At 40.6% G+C, this 23,784-nt stretch overlaps 1 protein-coding gene across 7 annotated transcripts in view; it reads left to right on the top strand.

Annotated features, from left to right (window-relative positions):
- The first annotated feature begins 7,371 nt into the window (after positions 1-7,371).
- Positions 7,372-23,784, top strand: part of ADGRG6 (adhesion G protein-coupled receptor G6) — a 141,261-nt gene continuing 124,848 nt past the window's right edge. For 6 of the 7 annotated variants that reach the window (XM_066373107.1, XM_066373105.1, XM_066373104.1 and 3 more), the window contains exons 1-2: positions 7,372-7,733; positions 16,010-16,110. In XM_066373107.1, the coding sequence (XP_066229204.1) occupies positions 7,732-7,733; positions 16,010-16,110 (103 nt within the window). In that variant the 5' untranslated portion in view covers positions 7,372-7,731. Of the gene's footprint in view, positions 7,734-8,059; positions 8,129-16,009; positions 16,111-23,784 lie in introns of those variants that run through there. The other variant, XM_066373106.1, reaches the window with a different exon arrangement.

Raw genomic sequence — 23,784 nt, 5'->3', positions numbered from 1 at the left:
AATTTTTTTCCCCTTTTATGCACATACTTTCTGCTTTGTATTTTTTAAAAGCAGATCACAAAACTTGTATAGAGTCAATTCATGAAAGCAAAACATAATGAAAACTAATTACTGCTTGTTTATGTTTATTTCTTTTTGGCGAGACTTATAAGTAACACTATACTTCAAGTGATGTACTTGTTGTTCAATACTTTGAAATGGAAAAATAAGATACCCCATAAAATAGGTCCCTTTTAATTTATTTAAAGATCTCTAATGTTTCATTGTATATTGTTTTCTCAATTCTTTAGATAAGTCATTGTATCAGTCAGAATCAGCTAGATTATATCCTGATAACAAATAACCCCAAATCTTGGTGACATTAGGAGCAAAGCTTATCTGTCCCTCCAACTCCATCCTGCAGGGGAGCCAGAGTAGCTGCCCCACATCATCCTTTTTATCTGGAACCCAGGTTGATGGACTCTCCATTGTTTTATAATATTACCAGTTGCTCTGTCAGGAGGAAGAAACAGTGACATATTGCCTCTACTTTTTTTTTTTTTTTTTGTATCTTTCCGAAGCCGGAAACGGGGAGAGACAGTCAGACAGACTCCCTCATGCGCCCAACCAGAATCCACCCGGCACGCTCTGCCCACCAGGGGGCGATGCTCTGCCCCTCCGGGGCGTCACTCTGTTGCGACCAGAGCCACTCTAGCGCCTGGGGCAGAGGCCAAGGAGCCATCCCCAGTGCCCGGGCCATCTTTGCTCCAATGGAGCCTCAGCTGCAGGAGGGGAAGAGAGAGACAGAGAGGAAGGAGAGGGGGAGGGGTGGAGAAGCAGATGGGAGCTTCTCCTGTGTGCCCTGGCCGGGAATCGAACCCGGGACTTCTGCACGCCAGGCCGACACTCTACCACTGATCCAACCGGCCAGGGCTGCCTCTACTTTTTAAAAACTTCTTCCCTGAAATGACACACATCATTTAACCAAATCTCATTTCCCAAAGTGAGTATCATGGCAGCGCTCAATATTCAAGGAAAAGGAAACCAACCACCCTAGTACACAGCCCTAACGACACCTACAACAACAGCATATATGATACAATTAGCAAAGGATCGAGTATAGTAGTATAAATTAGCAATACTCCAGGCAATCATACTTTGCCTGCATGATCTCAAACATCAAAGAGCTTAAATATCTGTTATGTAGGTTTAGACTAAGTGTAGTAGATCAAAATATAAAACTATGTGAATTTTTTCTGTGATAATTTGGGGGCTCCAGTTGGAGATAGTGTACTGGATGAAAGTTAGGCAACATAGACTAATAACTGGTTCAAAATGTGTGCCTTCCAATGTTGATCATCAGCAGACCCACATCACTAGAAAGCAGGTCCCACAGGAATTCCACAGGGACTTTGCTTGGGTCAATAATTATCATATATTATATACAGTGTGTTCGTAAAGTCATGGTGCACTTTTCACTAGTCACAGGAAAGCAACAAAAGATGATAGAAATGTGAAATCTGCACCAAATAAAAGGAAAACTCTCCCAGTTTTATACCTATTCAGTGCAGTTTGATGTGGGCTCACGCACAGATTTTTTAGGGGTCCTTAGGTAGCTATCCCGTATAGCCTCTACAGACTCGTCACTGACTGATGGCCTACCAGAACGGGGTTTCTCCACCAAACTGCCGGTTTCCTTCAACTGCTTATCCCATCGAGTAATGTTATTCCTATGTGGTGGCGCTTCGTTATAAATGTGCCGATATTCACGTTTCACTTTGGTCACGGATTCGAATTTAGAGAGCCACAGAACACACTGAACTTTCCTCTGTGCTGTTCACATCTCGACTGGCATGGCCGTGGGCTGCTCCGCTGTATACACAGTGTTATGTCATCATCTGTGCATGTGCACATGCTGCTACATCATCCTATAGAAACTGGGAGGGTTTTCCTTTTATTTGGTGCAGATTCAACGTTTCTATTGTCTTTTGTTGCTTTCCTGTGGCCGGTCAAAAGTGCACCCTGACTTCACGGACACACTGTATGTATATATATATTTAAATATACAAAACAGAATTATTAATTTGGCATGTGGCAAACACATGCAAAAGATCAGCAAGATTAATGAAGGTATCGACTTTCAAGCTGGATTTCTACAAACAGATATACTGGTTTGACTGCAACAGAGTAAAATGTGCTGGGCTCCCTGATCAGGGATTCTGACTTGGTGACTGCTCATGTGAAAAGACTTGAGGCCAACAGTGAGGAGAACACCTGTGGGAAAAGTATAATATCAGAAGTCACTCTGACTGGGGTGTGGGTGCAGCTTCCCCTTACTGCATGATCTTGAGGAAGTTGCTTCACCATTTTGAACTTCTTATTTTTAAATGGGTATAATAATCAATTGCAAAAAAAAAAAAAAAAGTAAATTTGTAAAGGCATATGGCTCTGTGAAATTTACTTTTTTTCTTTTCCTCTCTATTCAGTTTTTTTTTATTCATTTTTAGAGAGGAGAGGGAAAGACAGAGAGAGAGAGAGAGAGAGAGAGAAGAGAGACAGAGAGAGAGAAGAGGGGGAGGAGCTGGAAGCATCAACTCCCATATATGCCTTGACCAGGCAAGCCCAGGGTTTCGAACCGGCAACCTCAGCATTTCCAGGTCTACGCTTTATCCACTGCGCCACCACAAGTCAGGCTCTATTCAGTTCTTTTCCTTCCTATTCAAGCATCTAGCTGATGTATGTTGATAGTTTCTGGAAACTATGGGTCAGAGGAAAAAAGACAAAAGGCTTCAGGATGTCTGGATTTGTTTTTCATAACCTTAGCACTAAAAAATACTGATGGGAGTTGCGGTACAGATAAAATACTGAGACACAGCAGAGAAAGAGAAGCTATTGCAATATATCTTCTTTCCCAAGATAGAAGGGAAGGAAGAGAGATGGGTGTTGGGGGAGGTGACACATTGAAAGCAAGAGCTGAATGGTCTCCCTTACCCTACCTCCCAGATAGACGTTCAGACAGGAGTCAAGGTCCCTCAGAGAGAAGGACTGTTTGGGACTAGGCTGAAGGACAATGATGGTCCCTCCACGAGTCAGTAGAGAGCCATGAACCTGGAGAAGCTTTATGACAAGACTGAGAACTCCTGTGTGGACCAATGACCAGAGACCAGACAGCTTGCTAGCTACAGACACATTTAAGTCAAGGACCACAGTTTTACTCTCCCCTCCCCCCCACCATCCCTCACTGCTGAAGAAAGCAGCAAGCCTGATGAGAGACCAGGAATTGAATTGATTAAAGCAGAATGAGAGGCTGAAACAGAAATTGGGTTTAAATATTTACAAATTAAGATATATGTCCTGAACAACTTGATTTGTAGAATAAAAATTATACACTCCTTGGCACATAGTAGAAGATCAATAAAACAAAAGCTACTCTTATTTCTACTATAAATATTTTATGTGGCTGTTCAAAAGGTCCATATTAACTATTATCTACACAAGAGTAATATCTAGTTTAGGAAAGGTAAGGATCCCACTGTTACCAGGGAAGAGGTGTGGAATTCACTTTGAGTATATTGTCAAGAGGGCTGATAATGACTCATGTTGACACAAAAGGGTGAATCATATGTGTGGAGAGGAGCCAGGCACTGAATAGTTAAAATAATTAGGGCTGTGAAAACTGAATCAGGAAAGGCTGAGAAGAGAGATGATAGCTGTCTTCAGATATCTGAAAGGCTTTTTGTGGAAGATAGAATGTCCTTGTTCTGAATAGAAGTGGATGGCATGAATGTCTGATTCAATCAACAGAAAAAGGAAGTTTCTCATAGTTGAGGGTTCATCAATGTTAAGGATTCAAACAGATGTTCAATATTCGTTTTGTCTGGAATGCTGTCAGAGGATTCCTGTATGTAGAGGAATGTGGTCCTGGCACTTTCAGTTTTAGAATGATGTATGGGGCAGGCGGAGGCAACCAACAGTACCAAATTCCAGGAACTATGTTGAGAGCTCTGTATCATTAGCTCATTGAATCTGCTGGGTGGCCCTATGAGTTGAACATTAGTAAGAATTATTACAAATCAGATTATATGGTTTACATAGTAAAATGTCAGCATGCCTAGTGCTGGTTAATTATAGGAACAAGTTTTGAGCTCAGGTTGTTGTATTAAAGAACCATGTAGTTTTCTCCATACACTCTATTTCCCTAACATAATCTTTCAAAGAAATAGCACAAATCCTTAGTTCAAAAACAGAAGTCTCAAAATACCTAGGTTTTACTAATGTAACGATCAATAACAATGCTGACCCCTTGAAATATTTTAGCTACGACTTTTGGAATTGTATAGAAACATCAATCCATAACATTTAAAATACAATAACATAGGTAAGTATATTATGCTTATCTTCTAGATAGATGTACATTTATTTCAATTACTGTGATGGCTACCTTTATGTGTCCACTTGGCTGGGCCAGTGTCCAGATATTCAGTCAAACATTATTCTGGATGTCTCCATGAAAGTGTTTCTGAATGAGATTAACATTTAAATTGGTGGACTCTGAATGAAGCAGATTGCTTTCCATTATGTGGTTGAGCTTCATTCAATCAATTGAAGATCTTAATAGAACAAAGAGTGACTTCCTTCAAGCAGGAAGGAATTCTGCCAGCTGACTGCCTTTGGACTTGGACTACAGCTCTTCCCTAGGTTTCCAGCCTGCCGGCCCACTCTGCAGATTTTGGACTTGCACTCTCGCAAGTCGATTCCTTCAAGCTTTCTCACCACATATAAATATACACACACCCCATTGGTTCTGTTTCTTTGGAGAACCTTGAATGATACAGTATTTCTATTTCTTTGTTACTTGTAAGTTTCCTGGTATCTCCCATTATTAAAATTTTGTGAGTGGAACAGACTACACGTATGAACTTGGAAGCAGATGACTCCCCAGTCAAGCTTTCAGATAAGACCACAGAATCGGCCGACACCTGCTTTGCAGTCTTGTGAGAGACACTGCCCTAAGCTGTGCCCAGATTCCTGAACCTAAGTACTGTGAAATAATAAATGTGTTTGCTTTAAAAACAGTTCTATGAGTGGCACTTAAATTTTCTTGAGACAATAGAGACTGGTTTGAATTGCAAGTTTTAAGTAGTCTGTGAAGATCTCACTTCTCTGAGTCTCATTTCCCTCTCTGTAATATGAGAGGGCTGGACACAGGAATTTCGGTTTCCCTTAAGTGCTACAATTCAATGTCTCTATTAATTATACCAAGGTTAGTCAACCTTTTTATGCCTACCGTCCACTTTTGTATCTCTGTTAGTAGTAAAATTTTCTAACCGCCCACCAGTTCCACAGTAATGGTGATTTATAAAGTAGGGAAGTAACTTTATAAAATTTATAAAAGAGTTACAGCAAGTTAAAGTATTCAATATATAATGATAATTACTTACCAAGTACTTTATGTCGGATTTTCGCTAAGTTTGGCAGAATAAATCTTTATAAAACAACTTACTATAGTTAAATCTTTTTATTTATACTTTGGTTGCTCCACTACCACCCACCATGAAAGCTGGACCGCCCACTAGTGGGCGGTAGGGACCAGGTTGACTACCACTGAATTATACTGTATACCAATAAAAGTCATAAGAAGAACACACCCTGAATTTTAGAGGCTCTCAATTGGTGGCAATGTTCCAGCTTCCTTTCTGCCCAAAGCCGTCTGTGCTCAAGTCCTGCTCTACCTCTTCTGTTCCACCCCAACAGTTCTCTGTCACTAGCCTATCAATGTTATATCATTTTTGGCAATTTTGTGCGCGGCCTGTTTGTGGATGCGTGTGCACATGTTCCCAGTTAAAGCTAGGTTGCTCTGGCTCTGACTGTGCAAGCTGTTCTGGCATTCGAAGTCATATCTGTAGCATTTTGTGGATGAACTGGAGCAGCACGCAAGGGGAGAAGAACTTCTCTCCAAGCGCGCGTTCTTTTTCTCCCTTCTCATCTTTAGGGAGGTGTGTCCAGATCCCTCTGCCAAACAGCTAATTTAGACGAGCTCTGGAGTCAGGCAGTGGACTTTCCTCAATGAGTAACTAGATTTGCATTTGCAAATCAATCGTGCTGAATAAAATATTACAGGAACATCTTTCCAGCCCCTTGTTAATATCCCTTCACTTTTTTTATGATGCAAATTTTAAAAGAAAGTATGACTTATCGAGTCTTATCCCCGAGTCCCAGAGAAGCAGCAGAGTGTGCAGGCAGTAGGGTCCCAGGCCAAAGTGTGGCCCCGGCAGTGTGTCACTGGTCCTGCCAAGTTTGGCTTTCCCACTCTCAGACCCTTGTCCTTGCGGCTGTTTCCACATCACCGCCCGTCCCCCGCCCAGCCCCACAAATAGTTCTTTCTAGCAGGGATTTCAATAAGTCAAACCAAGGACAATGTCAATTACTTAAAGCATTTCCACTCTCCGGGGGGATTTAGATGCGTTTAAACAGAAGACATCATTATAAAGCAAAAGTATGAACCTTTCTTTGCGCAACTACATATAGGTAGTCAGTCAACAAATCAGTGGGTCTATTTCTGTGCTGGGCACGGTGGTGGGCGCAGATTTACTGAAACTGCCGCCTGCTCAGCTACCTCTGAAAGCTGGTCTTGGTCTTTGGTTGGCGAGGGGCGTGTTGGGGTTTTTAACCCCTCTGTCTCCTGTCCCCACCTATCCCTGAGAGACCAAGGGATGTGGTTATGGTATAGGGTGGCTGAGTGTATTCTGAAGACAGATGGACTCTCAGGTCTGATTATGAGGTGCGGGGGGGGGGGGGACGGACGGGAAGAGGGGGAGTAAGAAAGAGGGGGAGAGAGAAAAGCAAAAGGAAGAAAAAGGAAGGGAAGGAAAGGCAGAAAAATAAAAGAGAAGAAAAGAGAAACAGTGGAGTGGCCTGGGGTTTGACGGAGGGGTTCCACGCCGGCCCGGGTGGGCTAGTTGCTCGGAGCCCCAGCGAGCAGGGAGGAGATGCACCCCTCGCCGCCTGCACGGTTTTCGGGGCCCACCGGGTCCCCTCCCGCGCCTGGAGCCCCTCTCCCAGCCCTACGGCCCCGCAGCGCTCTCCTCGCCCCCGTCCGGGGAGCGCCCTCTCACCCCGGAGCGAGACTGCTCGCTGTCGGGCGCTCCCGGGGTCTGGCGGCAGCGCCCGGGGCCGCCCCGGGGTGGGGGGCTCGGCCAGACGCCGCGCCGCGCCCGGGCAGCCGCACCTGAGCCCCCGCGCCCGCCGAGCCCGGCGCCGGAAGCGCGGGCGGAGCGGCTCTGCCCCGGGAGCAGCGGGAGCAGCGGGGGGTGGGGGACGCGAGCCACGGCCGGGTGACCACGTGCCGCCTCCCGCCGCGGGGGCGAGGACCTGCCGGGCGCGCCCCTCCGCCCCCCTCCGCGGGCCAGCGCACGCAGCGCCCGCCGCCTCCACCTCCTCGCCCAAACTTTCCTGCAACTTCTCGGTGCGGAGGAACCTGCCGCGCCGCCCGCCCCCTGGCCGCGCCGCGCCGCGCCGCACTTGAACTCTGCCGCGCGGCCTTCCACCTTGCGCCGCCCCGAGCGAGCGCGGGCGAGGAGCTGCTGCCCGGGGCCCCGATGAAGTCCCCGGAAAAAGTGTGAACAGGGGTCCGATCGCCAGGCGCGGCCCGGGCGCCAGGGGTCTCCTTTGGGGAACTGAGAACAGCAGAGCCAGGGAAAGACCGGAGTATGACCGTGCGGCCCTTGGGGACCTCAGCGCAGTAATGCCAACATGTAAGTCTCACCTTTCCGCTCAGAATTCCGTCACACCTTTACCTGTATACCCCCACCCAGACCCCCTCACCTAAATGATTTGGTAAGGACTTCGCCTGTATTGACAAAAAAAACCGGTTTGCCTTCAGTTTGCCCCCAGGCACTGAGGAATGAGCTGGTACTGCCAGACGGAGCTGTGACATGTGTGTGTGTGTGCCTTGCTTTTTTTTCCAGGGAGAGGTAAACCTCACATTTGGGCGGCGTAAAGCATAATAAAAAAGGGCAGGGCTTCAAGAATGGGGAAACCGTGTTTTCGATTCAAATTAAACAAGGAATAACAGGCCAGGCTCCTGCATCCAGGGGCCTTGTCCTGCCAAGAAAGAGCTCTCCCGGATCAGCACCTGGGGGCTTGGAAGGTACTGGTATGCTGAGAAAATGTTGACTTTACACATTGTCACCCTTGACTGTAGCAGTTGTTCTTGGATCTTTGGGTTATTAGAACGGTTTGAAATAAAAGCAGGCAGAAGAGGTTCTTGGTCATTTATGTGATGGAACCTATGAGGTGGGGAACCTTATAGGATTAGAAGTGAAGGAAGGGTATATAGGACAAAGTTTAGGAAAACCTAATAATAGGTTTTGCTTCTATGCAATTGTCATGTAAGTGGTGAGGTGCCTCAGAGCAACCCCACAAAAGGGCCACCGAGTACCACCTGGCCTTCCAGAATGGAAAAAAAAAAAAAAAAAAAAAAGAAGTTTGTTTTCAAAAGAGCCAAAGCTATTTTTGTGGCCAACTCTGAAGTTACTTTTTCTTGTAATATGTAATTTTACCTCTGGTGTTTTATTTATTGTTGGGCAGACACCCTGATAGACATTTCTCTCCCTTCCACTGACTAATATACAAGAGTTTCTGGAAATTGATAGTCACCCTCTCTCTCCCAACTACTGAATCCTTACGTTTCTATTTAAATTCCCTCTTTCATTTACTACCTGGGAAAAGACATACCCCTCGGGCCCTGTCTTTCCCTTCCTTGTGCTTATACCCCCCCTATGCCACCAGTACATGTTTTTTAAAAAGGAAGAAGAGTAATGCCCACAAGCCTAGGACTCTGTACCTCTGTTCCTGGTAGTGACCAGTATAATTGGAAAGGAACCACTTATTTTTATTAAAACTGCATGTGAAGTCATTCCACACCTGTGAGTTTTAAAGTTTCATTTCTGCCAGTGGACTCCTCAAGGTAGAGCCCGAAATCATTTATTTTGGGATATAGCCAACAGTCCCATATACGAGTTCTTCTCCTAAAAACCAACACGTTTTTAATGATTATGTATTTGTTTCAAATTTCAGTTTTTCCTGAAAAAATAGTCGGGTTTTTAATAGCAGATATTTGTCTAGCTTATTTTCAGCTTTCTTAGGTAAATACTTCTGTCTTCTTGAAAAAGTTATAATGAAGAACATAAACTATATTACCTTTTATATTTTAATAGATTCAGGTATACACACAAAGTGTATTTTCTGCCTACTACTTGCGCAGAAAGAGTGTTTATATGTCATTGCACTCAAGTTCTGAAATTACAGACTTTTATAAATATATTTTGCAGTTGTAGTGACTGTGTATATTTCATACCCTAAGATATTTAGTAGGTTTAACAAGACTTGCATTAATTGGTCTCAAGCTGCATGAAGCTACTGTTCCATTTATGGCTTATATAAATTACATGACATTGTGCTTTTCCAGTGTGAATGGTGAATGAGGCTATTGTCTCTTGGTTTATGGGAAATATTAGAAGCTTGTAGTTTTACTGCCTAACTGAACACGTCACTCTGATTTCTGGAAATAATGATTTCTAAGAGAATCAGTTTATATATTAAAAATAAACTTATAACCACTTCCTTAAACCTGACCATTTTTTTTAACTCCCCATACCCTCCAGAGTTTATATTTCTGGTGTGATGATTTAAAGCTTCTAAAGACTATTTAGATTTTAGACTAAATATAAAAAGGCTTTGTCCAATGTATGTGGTATGCTTGGGCCAAAACAATCTTTTTATTTTCATTTCTAATGTTACATTATCTACATTGGATGCATACTGAGGCTATAACATTTAAAAAACATTAATATTGTAACTAAAAATGCCAATAAAACTTGAGTGTAGCTACCTGAATATCATCCTACTTTCTTTTATAAGCATTACTCTGGATGGTATTATTCAGTTGTCTTCAAGGAAATCAAGATTACTTCAAAATGATTGTATTTAAAACATTAATAGCAAGTATGACAAAGGTTTAACATTTAATATAGAATTGTTTAAAAAGTCACAAATCAGTAAGAAAGCCATCTATATTGTAATAGAACACTACACAAATAACTTGAACATGCCAGTCTAAATAAAGGAAATCCAAATGAGATACTACTTCTATCAAACTGGCAATTATTAAAGCAATAACACTCAACAACAATAAATGTATCATAAGATGAACAATGTTGCATTTCAGTGTAAATGCATACCTGTGTATTTAACTTCATTTAGAGATAATTTTAAATGTACAGAAAAGTTGCAAGAATAGTACAGAGAACACCTGTGCGCTCTTATACAAAATCACTTACTATAAATATTTATGTCATTTATTAAATAATTTTTTCCCTCTCTTTTTTCCTCCACCCTGTACACATGTGTGTGCGCACACAGAGACAATTTTTTTTCTGGAACATCTGAGAGAAGTTACATAAATCAGAGATTTAGTGTGTACTTTTATAATTGAACAGTTTATTGAGATATTTGTAGATTCACATGCAGCTATAAAAAACAGTGCTAAGAGATCCTGGGTACCCTTTACCCAGTTTCTTCCAATGGTAACATTTTTTCAAAACTCTAGCCTAGTATCACAACTGCATGTACTTGTGTATGTCTGTGTGTATGTGTACTCAAAGTTGCCCACTTAGAGTACAAGCCAGTTACACGTTATAGCTCAAGTATGGGTCAAGTTTTGTGCAGATTAAGACTCTGGTTGGATTTCTCAGTTGGCTAGAGAGCATCATCCAAGGTTGTGGGTTCAATCACTGGACAGAGCACATACAAGAATCAGCCAATTAATACATAAATAACTGGAACAACAAATAGATGTCTCTCTACTGCTCTCTCTAAAAATCAGTAGATTAAAGAAAGATTTGTACAGATATGAAGAATAAACCTTTCTGACTTTTTTTTAACTCTGGTGATCTCAACTTAATAAAAGAACTCGAGTGATAGAATAGCACTTTCCCTTTTCATTCATTCTTGAAGCTTCGTAACGTGATCTTTAACCAGAAGAGATATTCAATTATAAGCCGACTTGAATAAACCAACTTGCTATTGTTTTCACTCTGGAAGAATTAAGGTATGCTCTGTGCCACGCCTCATGTCACTTTGTGAAAGTTTGCCACAGAAATGCAGTGGGGACATGGAGAACGAAGTTATTTCTAATAATTGCTGGCATTACTTGAACTGATAGCATATCAATTTTTCCACTAATTTAAACATTTCTTCACTAATTTCTCTTTAAACTGATGTCTAGGGGAGCCAGTGGAAGGAAAGAGATGAGAGATGGTAGATTTTTCAGATTATTGCAGGGATGCATTTGGATTAAATCATACCCATAAAGGGATATAACCACATTTTAAACAATTCCTATAAAAGGGTTGTGTTTTCAAGCTTCTGGAGCCAAGACTCAAGCATATTTATTTTTAGCCTGTACAGATTGAGAAGGAGAAGTGAGTTTGCAATCCGGCTAGCTTGAGTCTCAAAAGGACAGGTGAGTTGGAAGCCAGGTGACAGAGAGGGAGAAGGACTTTGGGCTCTGTCTCCCCTGATTATATGCTCTTGGGCCAGTGATTTAGCACCATGGGTTTTTCACCTGTGAGGTGATAGGTTTTATTGTGTAATTTTTAGATTCTTTTCAAACTATAAAGTCTGTGATTATGTTTTACTGAAAAATATTCTTGCTCTCTTCAATAGAACTTCGAAGCCACAGCCCAAGTGACACAAGACTGTACTATCCTTTTTTGTAGTTCTTGCTTAGACCCCTAGTAACCCTGCTCAGGATTTTCCATTCTTGTGAGAAAGTTGTTTTAAATCTCAAGGATGAGTCTTTTCTAAGCAATCCCCTGAGAAGTCACACAGTGCTTTCCTTCCTCTGTTCTATTCTTAATTTATTTGTTTGTGTTCTTCAGTAAACAGTAAAGTGGATGAAAGTTGGCGTGTCATATGGCTTATGTTTGGTTACACGTGCTTGCCCTGTCCTGCATTCATTTTCTGTGCAAACTGATGGAGTCTTCAGGACTGGAATGCATCAAGCCCTCGGGCTGTCTGATAGGACTGCCAGCAGCTTTTGTAAAACAGCTCCAGGTTTGGGTATGAAATCTGTAAAATATCAGAACTTTTTATACCTAAAGAGAGTGGTGTGAGCCCATGAAATAAACAGTATTAAGTGTTGCCATGCTAATGAATGTCATTCACTGAAAACAGTTTAGACAGCTTGTGAACTTAAAAGAGAGCCAATTAGTCACATATTGAAAAAGAAGAATTGTCAAGTGCCACAAAGATTAAGAAGCTGGGTGTTCTCTTGGGTTGATCCTTCCTTCTGTTAATGCCTGTAAGGCTGGTGGGTCAGGTTTGATTGGTCTGCTGCTTTATTTCTCTGAGAGGAGGCTTCAGTCTCCTCCTGTGTGGAATGAGGAGATTAGGCTTCATCTTTGGTCTTCCCAGATATTATAAACATTTTTGACTGTATAATAGTGCTTCTGTCTTAGAAACATACTTATTTATCTTCAGCATGAATGGGAAACACCTCCTTCATCCAGCATTATTGGGAAATGGACGCATTCATACAAATGAGTGAATTTTCCATGGGACAGAAGTTTGTCGTTTACCCTTTTTAAAGTCCTTTACTAAAGTAGCAGGCTGTGTCATCTCTAGTTCTTTTTAGTGGATAATATCTTATTTACAGAAGAGAAAAATACGCTTATCCTTTTGCTTCCCACGTCACACAGCAGAGGCACCTGAATGTACCTGCTACTCCAGAGTTTACATACATTATTTTGATGATGACTGACTATAACAGATGCTTCTCATAAGCTGCAACACTGCTCTTAATTTAAAATATTTTGGATGGCCCTGGCCGGTTGGCTCAGCGGTAGAGCGTCGGCCTAGCGTGCGGAGGACCCGGGTTTGATTCCCGGCCAGGGCACACAGGAGAAGCGCCCATTTGCTTCTCCACCCCTCCGCCGCGCTTTCCTCTCTGTCTCTCTCTTCACCTCCCACAGCCAAGGCTCCACTGGAGCAGAGATGGCCCGGGCGCTGGGGATGGCTCTGTGGCCTCTGCCTCAGGCGCTAGAGTGGCTCTGGTCGCAACATGGCGACGCCCAGGATGGGCAGAGCATCGCCCCCTGGTGGGCAGAGCCTCGCCCCTGGTGGGCATGCCGGGTGGATCCCGGTCGGGCGCATGCGGGAGTCTGTCTGACTGTCTCTCCCTGTTTCCAGCTTCAGAAAAATGAAAAAAAAAAATTTTTGGATGGACATATTTGAAAACATACCTTTTATACAATATATATATATATTTTGTATATATATATCGCTTCAGACTTGAACATTTCCCTGGTTTAGCATTTCCATTAGGAGTTTCATGATGCTGGAACTTCTATTTTGGTGAATATAAAAACATGGAATGAATATTAGGTACTACTTTGTATTCATAGTCAAACACATGATTTATTCTCTGTCTGTTCCCAGGTGATCCCAGAAGTGGCCGCAAAGTCAGTTCATTGGTTTTGGCTTCTGACATTAATCCTGTCGTCCATTCTTGTTTAAGACTGTTATTTGATTTCACTGTTGACAGAATAACCACACTTATATTAGAATGCCTGGGCTGATGGTAATAGTAATAACTAATATTTATTAAGTGCTTACTGAGTGGCTGTCACTGTTCTTAAAAAATGTGGTCCGATTTAATAATCCAGCAACTCTGTGAACCAGGTCCCATCGCTGCTCTTAATTTACAGGTGAAAAATAGAAATCACAAGGTGGTCAAGTAAATTTCCCATGGGTTGCAGAGTTTATAAATAGCAAGCCCAGGACTTCTGACTCTAGGGTATGTTCTCTTTGCTACTCAGATGAGCTCTAACAGTAAAATACAGATTGAAGACACAGGCTTGAGGCAAGCACAGCAATCATTCGATGTCTGTTTTTGCTTGAGTATTTCCCTTCCCACTTTTCTGGTTTTCTGTTTAGTATTATATATTTTACTCCAGATGAGTCATCCTCAGGTAAGAAAGGTGTTACAGTTGACCTTTGAATAACACAGGTTTGAACTGCTCTGGTCCACTTATATGCGGGATTTTTTTTTTATATATATTTTTTATAATTATTTATTTTAGAGAGGGGTGAGTGAGAGAGAGAGAAAGAGAGAGAGAAGGGGAAAGGAGCAGAAAGCATCAACTCCCACATGTGCCGTGACCAAGCAAACCTGGGGTTTTAAACTGGTGCCTTCACTGTTCTTAGGTCCACACTTGATCCCCTGCACCATCACAGGTCGGGCCCTTTTTTTTTTATTTTTTTTATTTTATAAACTAGCCCTTTGTATCCCTGGGTTTCCCATCTGAGGATGCAATCAACTTCAGATCCAACAGTATATTCGATCTAAGGTCGGGTATCCGAAAATGCAGAAGGCCAACTACACGCACTGTTCTGCACCAATTTGTATAAGAAACTTGAGCATCTGTGGATGTTTGTATCTTTACAGGGTCCTGGAACCAATTCCCTGCAGATACGAAGAGACAACTGTAGTTTAAGGTTTTTTGGAGTCTTACAGTATGCATGGATTTTCAACTGCACAGCAAGCAGCATCCTTAACCCCTGGGTTGTTCAAGGATCAACTGTACTGTGACCCTAAAATATCTTATTACAATAGTTGCCCCTCTTTTTAGAAGTGAAGTGACTCTCAATTTCCATTTATAACCAAAGTAACTAACTCCCTTTGGGGATTTAAGGTCTGGAGATTTCTTACTGATACTATTGCTTTGTGACTCTCTTGTCACCAGTCCATTTAGAGTCCAAGGTGACTGACTTTTATACTCACTGCCTCTTCACTGGCTGGCCTCTTTTGCTAGGGTTGAGTCAATGAAAGGGACCAAATCACTGTTTTGAGCCAAGCTAATATAGCTGTCCTGTCTAAATCATTATTAAGTATGATTTTTTTTTAAATTTTTTTTTTTTCTTTTCTGAAGCTGGAAACGGGGAGAGACAGTCAGACAGACTCCCGCATGCGCCCGACCGGGATCCACCCGGCACGCCCACCAGGGGGCGACGCTCTGCCCCTCCGGGCCGTCGCTCTGTTGCGACCAGAGCCACTCTAGCGCCTGGGGCAGAGGCCAAGGAGCCATCCCCAGCGCCTGGGCCATCTTTGCTCCAATGGAGCCTTGGCTGCGGGAGGGGAAGAGAGAGACAGAGAGGAAGGAGGGGGGCGGGGTGGAGAAGCAAATGGGCGCTTCTCCTGTGTGCCCTGGCCGGGAATCGAACCCGGGTCTCCCGCACGCCAGGCCGACGCTCTACCGCTGAGCCAACCGGCCAGGGCCTTAAGTATGATTTTGAGTTTAAGGATAATACTGTTAGTTATACAGAGAATTATTTGAGAGTTTTCAAAGCACCATCCCTCTGTCTCATGCCATTTACTAATTTCTATAATACTTGGTGTTTATTAGCCATATCAAATCTTTGATAGCTAGATAAAGAAGTTAATCTTTTTGGATGTTAATGCTTCAATGCGTAATTTTAGGGGCCATTTAATTTAATTTTAATTATCTCCATTTGTGAAGCAGCAGATGTTATAAAATGAAAATAGTTCCTTAAAGTCTAAATTGCTAGAAGATTATAAGGGATGTTCATATAATCATTCTCTGGCCACCCAGATGGGCATGTGAGTGGTGATGCTAAACGCTGAAGCTGAAATTGCTTTATTTTTTTTAAATAAAAAACAATCCTTGAATTGTATGAATATTTCCCCATCTTCTTGCAGAGATCACCTTTTATATACTCTCTGATAAGGAATGTGCCACCAGGTGGCAAGTAAGATAAATGAATTGTTTTTTCTTTTGCCTAATTAGCCTAAAGGAGGTGATGGTTCATCCTTTTTGTTTAGGAGCAAGACTGAAAGAGCTCTCTACTTCCAGGCTGCTGCTGGAAGCCTATACACGTGCCGTTGCTGTCCTAATGGTGTACTGTATTGAGTTCTAAGTGTCCTGATTGTTGCTTTCTTCTATTGCAGGATGTTTCATTCAGGTCGAATGTGGAGCTGTCATTGGAAGTGGAAGCCAAGTTCCCTTTTGTTCTTATTTGCTTTATGTATTGTCTGTGTTCCACACTCAGGTAAGACTTTTTCTTTTTGAAGCCCCCAAGTTAATAATGATTACACTGTCTTCAGTTTAAGTGTGTTATTTGTGTAAGGAACCTCAAATTTGCTTGTGGTCATTCTTCTCTGCTTCTGTCCTTACAAACTTTTTCTGTCCATGGCCTCTCATTCCTCGCTGAATTCTGTTTGAATACTGTTACTTTGATCATTGTTTTATCTTCTGATGAGTACATTTCTTTAATCTTTGCTGCATTTCTTTTAGCTTTATTTATTTATCTAGCTCGTGTTGAGTGATGAGATAGCTACGTATCTGACATAAAAAAATGTACTAGCTGTTCTTCTACTATTGAATAAATATACAGTACTAAATTTTTCTCTTTTTCAGTTTTTATATGCTTATTTATGAAAAGGAAAATATAGACTTTGCTGGTTTTATTTATCCTGATTTTATTGCCATGTATAAGGCAGGGATTTGAAACTAAATTTTTAGACTGTGAAATTTATTTAAATTTAGTGAAAATGGTATTAAAAAGTTAATATTAATTGTAGCATTTTTGGAATTAAAATAGCTAATTTTTACAATTACCATTCTTTCCCTTAAATTTGAAAAAAAAGATTCTTTTAGTTATTAGTGAAAACTAAATTTTTCATAAACAGCTAATTATATGAATAAACTAATCAGGACCTGAGGAATGTGAGTAATGTTTAAGAGTAAACTTCTTTATTATTTGGTTTTGTTACTGAGCGAATTGCATTTCTTTTATGTTCATTTTAAGTTTACTGCTTTATTCGGTTTATATTTTCCTTTAGAATAAAATCATTACTCATGAAGTTTTATGTATTTATTACTTGGGATTTAACCAAAGTTTTATACATTCCATATTTATAGTACATCTGTATGTTGTTAGAAAGAATGCATTTAATGAAGCACAGAAATAGAGTATCTGCTAAGACTGCTTATTTATGGATCAAGAAATGCAACTTGTATTTAATATATAAATGCTGATTTCCCAAGCCATCAGGTATTTTAAGAGTTTAAACTACTTACTTGGAAAATCCCTGGCACTTATCTAATGGCTTCAAAACAAAACTGATCTTTGAGTGACTATTTTGAGTATTTGTTTCAATTTCATTATAAAGTCATTCCTCTGTTGCTTGTCTTGGCAGAAAGAGGAAGCAAACTTATAAAGGGCTGTGAAAATGACATATACATTGGATTCTTTTGATGGACAGTGTTGGAAAATTTCTTAACTTTCTAAAGTGATACGCTACATGATAGAAGATTGTAGATTAAAATTAGTTGAGGTCTGTTTAGTTTCATTTTTGTTAAGTCATGGCGTTTATAAATTTCCAAGCCCTCTTCACACTTCAAATTGGGATATTTTTATTTCATATGTTAAAATGTTAATTGATATATGTACATTCATTATTTTAATTATTTGAATTAATGAAGTAAAAGACATCATTTTAGACTAATAATCAAGAAAAGTCAACTGTGCTGGAACTGGGAGAGAAGGAAGGAAAGAGAAGGAAGAAAGGGTTCAGAATTTAAGGAGGCACTCATTCTCAAGGTCATAGGAATCAAAGTACTTGTGCATGCTTTTAAGTTACTGTTTCACACAATAAACTTCTCTTTAAAAATTTCTTTCATTACCCAACACTTTATGTACTCCCAGTAATAAGGCTTTGTGACAGGTGCTATCTTTACTCATGAAGTCAGAACGTTTTGTATAAATCTATCTGTAAGTATGATTTATTTACTATGCCACCACCTCATGCATGAATATCCCAACTCAAAAAATATCTTAGGGGGTCATTATTGCAATTTTAATATACATTTTTGTCTTAAAAGTAACTCAATATAGTTAAAATGTAACGGATTAAAACTTTAGATATATCTAATTCTCAAAGGCCTGTCTTTAAATCATAGTGTGATGCCACTATATATTTGAGAACATTTAGTGCTTAACTGTGATGGTATATCTCTATATGCACTCTGACTTTCTTCACTTCTCCAGATGACCCCTAGGTGATTTTACTGTGCCTCATGGCTATAAATGGCATCTTGATGTCAATGTCTGCCAAATCCATATCATTAGCCCTGGCCCCTTCCTAGACTCTGGAGTCACCTCTTGGGTTGCTTAACCTCATCTATACTTGAATATATAATAGGCTTCAAACTTCGCATGTGTGAACAAATTTCTTGATTCTCACCTCTTATCTGCTTCATTCTCAATTATTACAATCCATTCTACTATCATGCAATTGTCTCCTACCCTCACTATTTTCTAGACACGTTGGCCTTTCTATTCCTTAACCATGACTTCTAGTATCCTCTTCTTCCTAATCTACACACACCTGAGTTCTTTTTTATTGTTTTTTTTTTAATTTTTTTTTTATTTTTCTGAAGCTGGAAACAGGGAGAGACAGTCAGACTCCCGCATGCGCCCGACCGGGATCCACCTGGCACGCCCACCAGGGGCGACGCTCTGCCCACCAGGGGGCGATGCTCTGCCCCTCCGGGGCATCGCTCTGCCGCGACCAGAGCCACTCTAGTGCCTGGGGCAGAGGCCAAGGAGCCATCCCCAGCGCCCGGGCCATCTTTGCTCCAATGGAGCCTTGGCTGCGGGAGGGGAAGAGAGAGACAGAGAGGAAGGAGTGGGTGGGGGTGGAGAAGCAAATGGGCGCTTCTCCTATGTGCCCTGGCTGGGAATCGAACCCGGGTCCCCCGCATGCCAGGCCGACGCTCTACCGCTGAGCCAACCGGCCAGGGCCTTTTTTATTGTTTTTGATACTCAGATCATAATTATTATTTGTTCAGATAAGCCTTCCTATCCCCTAATTTAAAGTAGACCAATTATCACTATTGTATTATTCTTTAGTGATAGTCTGCAGATTTTGATTATTTCCCTGATTGTTAGAGTTTTGTTAATTTGACTGTGATATCTAGGTTGGAAGATTCACAAAACTTTTTTGAATTGTTAAGATGGATACTTAGTTCAGGTGATTAAAAATTAGAATCCTGTTGTTTAATTCGGATAATATCCATAGTTTATTTCATAGGACACAACTGCAGTGTTAACTCTCCTGGTAGGTAAGTTAACATTTGTACTTTCACAGGGCATTTACAGAGCAAATAGTATACAAGGTTTATGTCCTATTTTAAAGAGAACTGTAGAAAAAGTATGTGGTGTTCTTGACAAGTGATTACTATAATTTTTAGTGAGAGCTACAATAAAATAACAGCTGAGTATTTCAGCTGGCCCCATGGAAGTGCAAATTACACAACCTGGTTGTTTTGTTTCCCAATAGCGTAACAATATTTAGAAAGCATCTAGTATCATCAGAGTTGCTGGGAAAAGGGCACCTACTAACACTGTTGATTCTGTCTTTTGGGAAAGTAATTGGACAGCAATTTTTTAAAAAGTAAGGGTATGTTTCTCTTTGACATCCCGCATGTGGGTCTCTATCCTATAGAAATAAAAAGACACATTAATTAGGTAGAGAAAGATGTGCCGGTATTTTAACTGTAGCATTGTAGTAGCAAGCCATTGATAACACTAATTATTTATCAACAAGGACATGGTTATATAAAATTTTGTACATTAATAGCATGATATGCTGTGCAGCCATTCAAACCAGTGTGGTCAAATTGTGTATATTGGCTTGGAGAGATGTTTATAATAATGTAAATTAAAAAGAAAATTGCAAAATAGTATGAGATTAACCCAGATTTTTCACGGGTTATGTTACAAAACGGATATGTTTTGCACATATATGCTTCAGTAAGACATAAATATATTAATAAAGCATGGTATAATACACAACAGGCTTTAATATGGGTTATGTCATGGGCATAAGATGGGTGAGCTCAGGATTAGAGTGAGAAGGGGGAAGGTAATGGAATGTTGTGCAACTCTGAGTTATTTGCCCTGTAACAGTGAGCATGCATCACTTCAGTACTTTGGAAAAAACAAAGGAAGAATAAAATTCTTTGGATTTAAACAAAGAAGCTACATTAAAAAAAATGGCCAGAGAGATTATTGAAGTATATGCATATTATACTTTCCTGTTAGTCACTGAACCATTACTCTGGCTATGTCTTCACTTGATAAGAATGTTTAAAAGGTGTTTCAAATAATAACCACTTTTTATGTAGCATGACACTCCATGACTCTGAAGATGAATGACGATATCTCAAGCAGACAGAGGTTGTGGCTTCAAGTAGAGTGGGAAACAAGGAGCCAGGAGCCAGTGAATTCCTAAGCAACCAGGAGCCTGTTTCCACACAGATAACCTTAGTCATGAGTACTGAGGGGAAGAAGTGCCTTTCTCTCCTGCAAAGTGATGAGCTCAGCAGATTATTTCAAAGCTCAGTGTTCTTCTGATATCTGTGATACATAACTAAAAGGGGAAATGTTTCCTGAAAGTACAATCTGGCTTGAATTGTGACCTTCTTCACCCAGAGCACAGCACAGTTCTGGAAGACACTTAATTGGGCAAAAGGAATCTTGTGTTTTTATTTTCTCTCTATTGTAAAATGAGCAGTTATACTGTAGTATCAATTCCATTGCAATCTGTAAGTATTAGACATATCATTTTATACATGTTTATATTTGATCAAAAAGCTTTCAAATGCATGGAAAAAATTATCCTTTTATCAATATACTGGTTTTTAAAACCATTTTAGTTTTTAGGTGTGCTTAAATTAATAAATAAATGCACCTGAAAGCTCAGAAGTAAGATATAGTTATGCAAACTATTCTTATCAACTGAAAAAAGAACCAGAATAATGATTGACTAACAGAAAATTTTAATATATACTAATATTTTTTTTTTTCAGTCAGGGTCAAAGTGCTCCAGATTTTACTGTCTGAAGGTTTCAACTGAAGAGCTGTTGTACATGTGTTTGAATAAACAATTCCTAGAAAGTTGTAGTAAACGTTTTTTGGGCATCTTCCCCAATAATAGTATATCTTTGAGATGCCCTGAATTTGATGTAAATAAATATTAAGTTCTCTACTGTGTTCACCAACTCAAGTACATCACAGTGGATTAGGGATGACGGATCTAGTTTACCACAGTGACAATTTCTAGTGACTAAGCAGTATGATGGGGTTACAGGTGAAGCTGAAACCCTCACATGGGATTAGGAAGAGAGGGTATCAGCAAAGAGCCCTAGCTTTCACTGGTCAGGTCACACGCAACTTCAGCACGGCTGTCAAGCTCTAGAGATTTCATGACAGAGCAGATCTTGGCAGGTGGATGGGCAGGTTATGGGCGTCGAGTAACCTGAGGAATGTTTCAGGGCAGCTCTGTCTACACTGTGTTATGTGAAGCCTCTTGGGTGGACGGGCTGCAGCTGTGGGCGCATGTCCTTTGTGTCAGACACAACCCTGTTGCTTTTGCGTACAGTTTTGTTTTTCTTTTTAAGAGTAAAGATCCTGCTGAATCAAAAAAAATTTAGAGAAATAGTATATTTTGGAGTAGCGAAGTCAGTAGGAATAACATAGTGGTCGTTAGAAATGTGAAGAGTGGTCATTTGGAAGAACAGACTTATCCTGAGTACCTCAAAGAACAGAGAGATAAAACAATTGAGTCAGTGCTGCGAGTAGCTAGTGACTCTCCTGTAACTGGTTGCCAATAAAATAAAACCAGCTGTTCTTTAAATTCCTCCTCATCACTGCGCTCAGGACATGAAATGGAATCTTAATAATGAAGAGGAATTTGTACTAAAACGGTTGAAGCCTTTCTTAGCCTACAGTTAAATCATAGAGTGTGTGTGTGTTATATTGTGTTTTTCAGTGTATACAGAATGCCATATTATGTATATTTTACTCAATAGTTTTACCTTAAAAGATTCTTCTTTGTTCATTTTCTTTCAATTTTGGCAGATAGTTTTTATACTTAATTAGGGATTGGGCAGGTAACTTTCTTGGACAAGATACATCTGAGGAACTATAGTATTTGGCAGATATAAAATTTTCTGCCACTTTCAAACTAATAAGGAATTGTCCTTTTATTTTCAGCAAGTAGAATATGTGGTGACAAGAAAACAAGATCATTTGTCAGTAGATGGGTGGGGGCTATCACCAGGTCAGCTTAACCATTTTAACCATTTTCTGGAATAAAAAAGCAAAAACCCCAAAATTTTAGAAAAAGAATAAAGTAGTTCAATGGGGACTGTGTTGCCACCATATTTCCATTGTTAAAACTATCTTGATTAAAAAAAAATTAAAATATTTATAGCCAATTAAAACTTTTAGATAAGTTCCTTTCTCAGGAAAATAGTTTGAATTATGATGGATTGTCTATTAAAATATCTTAGTGTACAGTCATTCGTAAACCAGTTTCACCCTTAACTTGTGGTTTACAAATGATACACTTTTTTAAAAATTACAAAATTTTCAATAAATCAACTGTTGTGAATCAGAAAAGAGGTCTCCTGCTAATATATTCTGCTCCAAGCTTGGTGTTGCTAGTTTAGATAAAGAAAGAAAGTGCTCACATTAGATCTCAGATAATGGGTTGTGTTAACACACTTAAAATTCAGAATTGTTTTTCTCTTTATTTTTAAAATTACACTAATTACTATTATTAGTCTGGGCAAATCTACCAGAATGAGCTAATGCTTATAATTTTAGCAAGTCCCCAAGCAGAAGGATCTTTTTAGAAGATTCTTTACCTGGTCAAAGTTTTAAAGAATATTGTTAAAAGTAAAATACAGATCCAAAGAAAGAAAATACTCTCAATGAGAATATTAATCACTACTTTTAAACACATCTACAATTCCTTCCTTCATTTATTTTTTTCTTTAAATATATGCATGGAAATATGGCATAAAAATTATGGATACTGGCCCCTAATGAGCATCAGTAACAGTTCTGCTGGATTTTTTTGCTTAATTACTGGTTTTATTAATCAGAATTGTAAGGCAAAGGATGAGAATTTTCTGGTCATAGTGATTTCAATGGCTTCAGTAATGGTAAAGAGGGAGAAAACGCTGGATTTTTGGAGGTATTTTGTCCAGTGCTCAAGTGTTTAAGAGAGAATTAGCTCCAGTATACCCACTAAGGCACGGTGGAACATGGCCGCCCCTCTTCCTGAACTCTCTTGTGCAGACTGTGCACAGCAATTGTGTCCTGGATGGCTCATCAGAGGTCAATATTAGCTTTTTACTTAGACTGCTAATCACACCTCTTTTTAGAATGGTAGCCTGATAATCTGTTATTTGTAGGAAGTTCATGACCGCAAATACTGTTAGAATACTGATGAGGTACAAATATTTCTTTTTTTTTTTTAATTTTTTTTTTTTTTTTGTATTTTTCTGAAGCTGGAAACGGGGACAGTCAGACAGACTCCTGCATGCGCCTGACCAGGATCCACCCGGCACGCCCACCAGGGGCGACGCTCTGCCCACCAGGGGGCGATGCTCTGCCCCTCCTGGCCTTGCTCTGCCGCGACCAGAGCCACTCTAGCGCCTGGGGCAGAGGCCAAGGAGCCATCCCCAGCGCACGGGCCATCTTTGCTCCAATGGAGCCTTGGCTGCAGGAGGGGAAGAGAGAGACAGAGAGGAAGGAGTGGGTGGGGGTGGAGAAGTAAATGGGCGCTTCTCCTATGTGCCCTGGCCGGGAATCGAACCCGGGTGCCCCGCACGCCAGGCTGATGCTCTACTGCTGAGCCAACCGGCC

Source organism: Saccopteryx leptura, chromosome 3, assembly GCF_036850995.1.
Source record: "Saccopteryx leptura isolate mSacLep1 chromosome 3, mSacLep1_pri_phased_curated, whole genome shotgun sequence".
Classification (NCBI taxonomy): Eukaryota; Metazoa; Chordata; class Mammalia; order Chiroptera; family Emballonuridae; genus Saccopteryx; species Saccopteryx leptura.
Note: the sequence above shows the minus strand (reverse complement) of the source record. Positions and strands in the feature narration are given on the sequence as shown.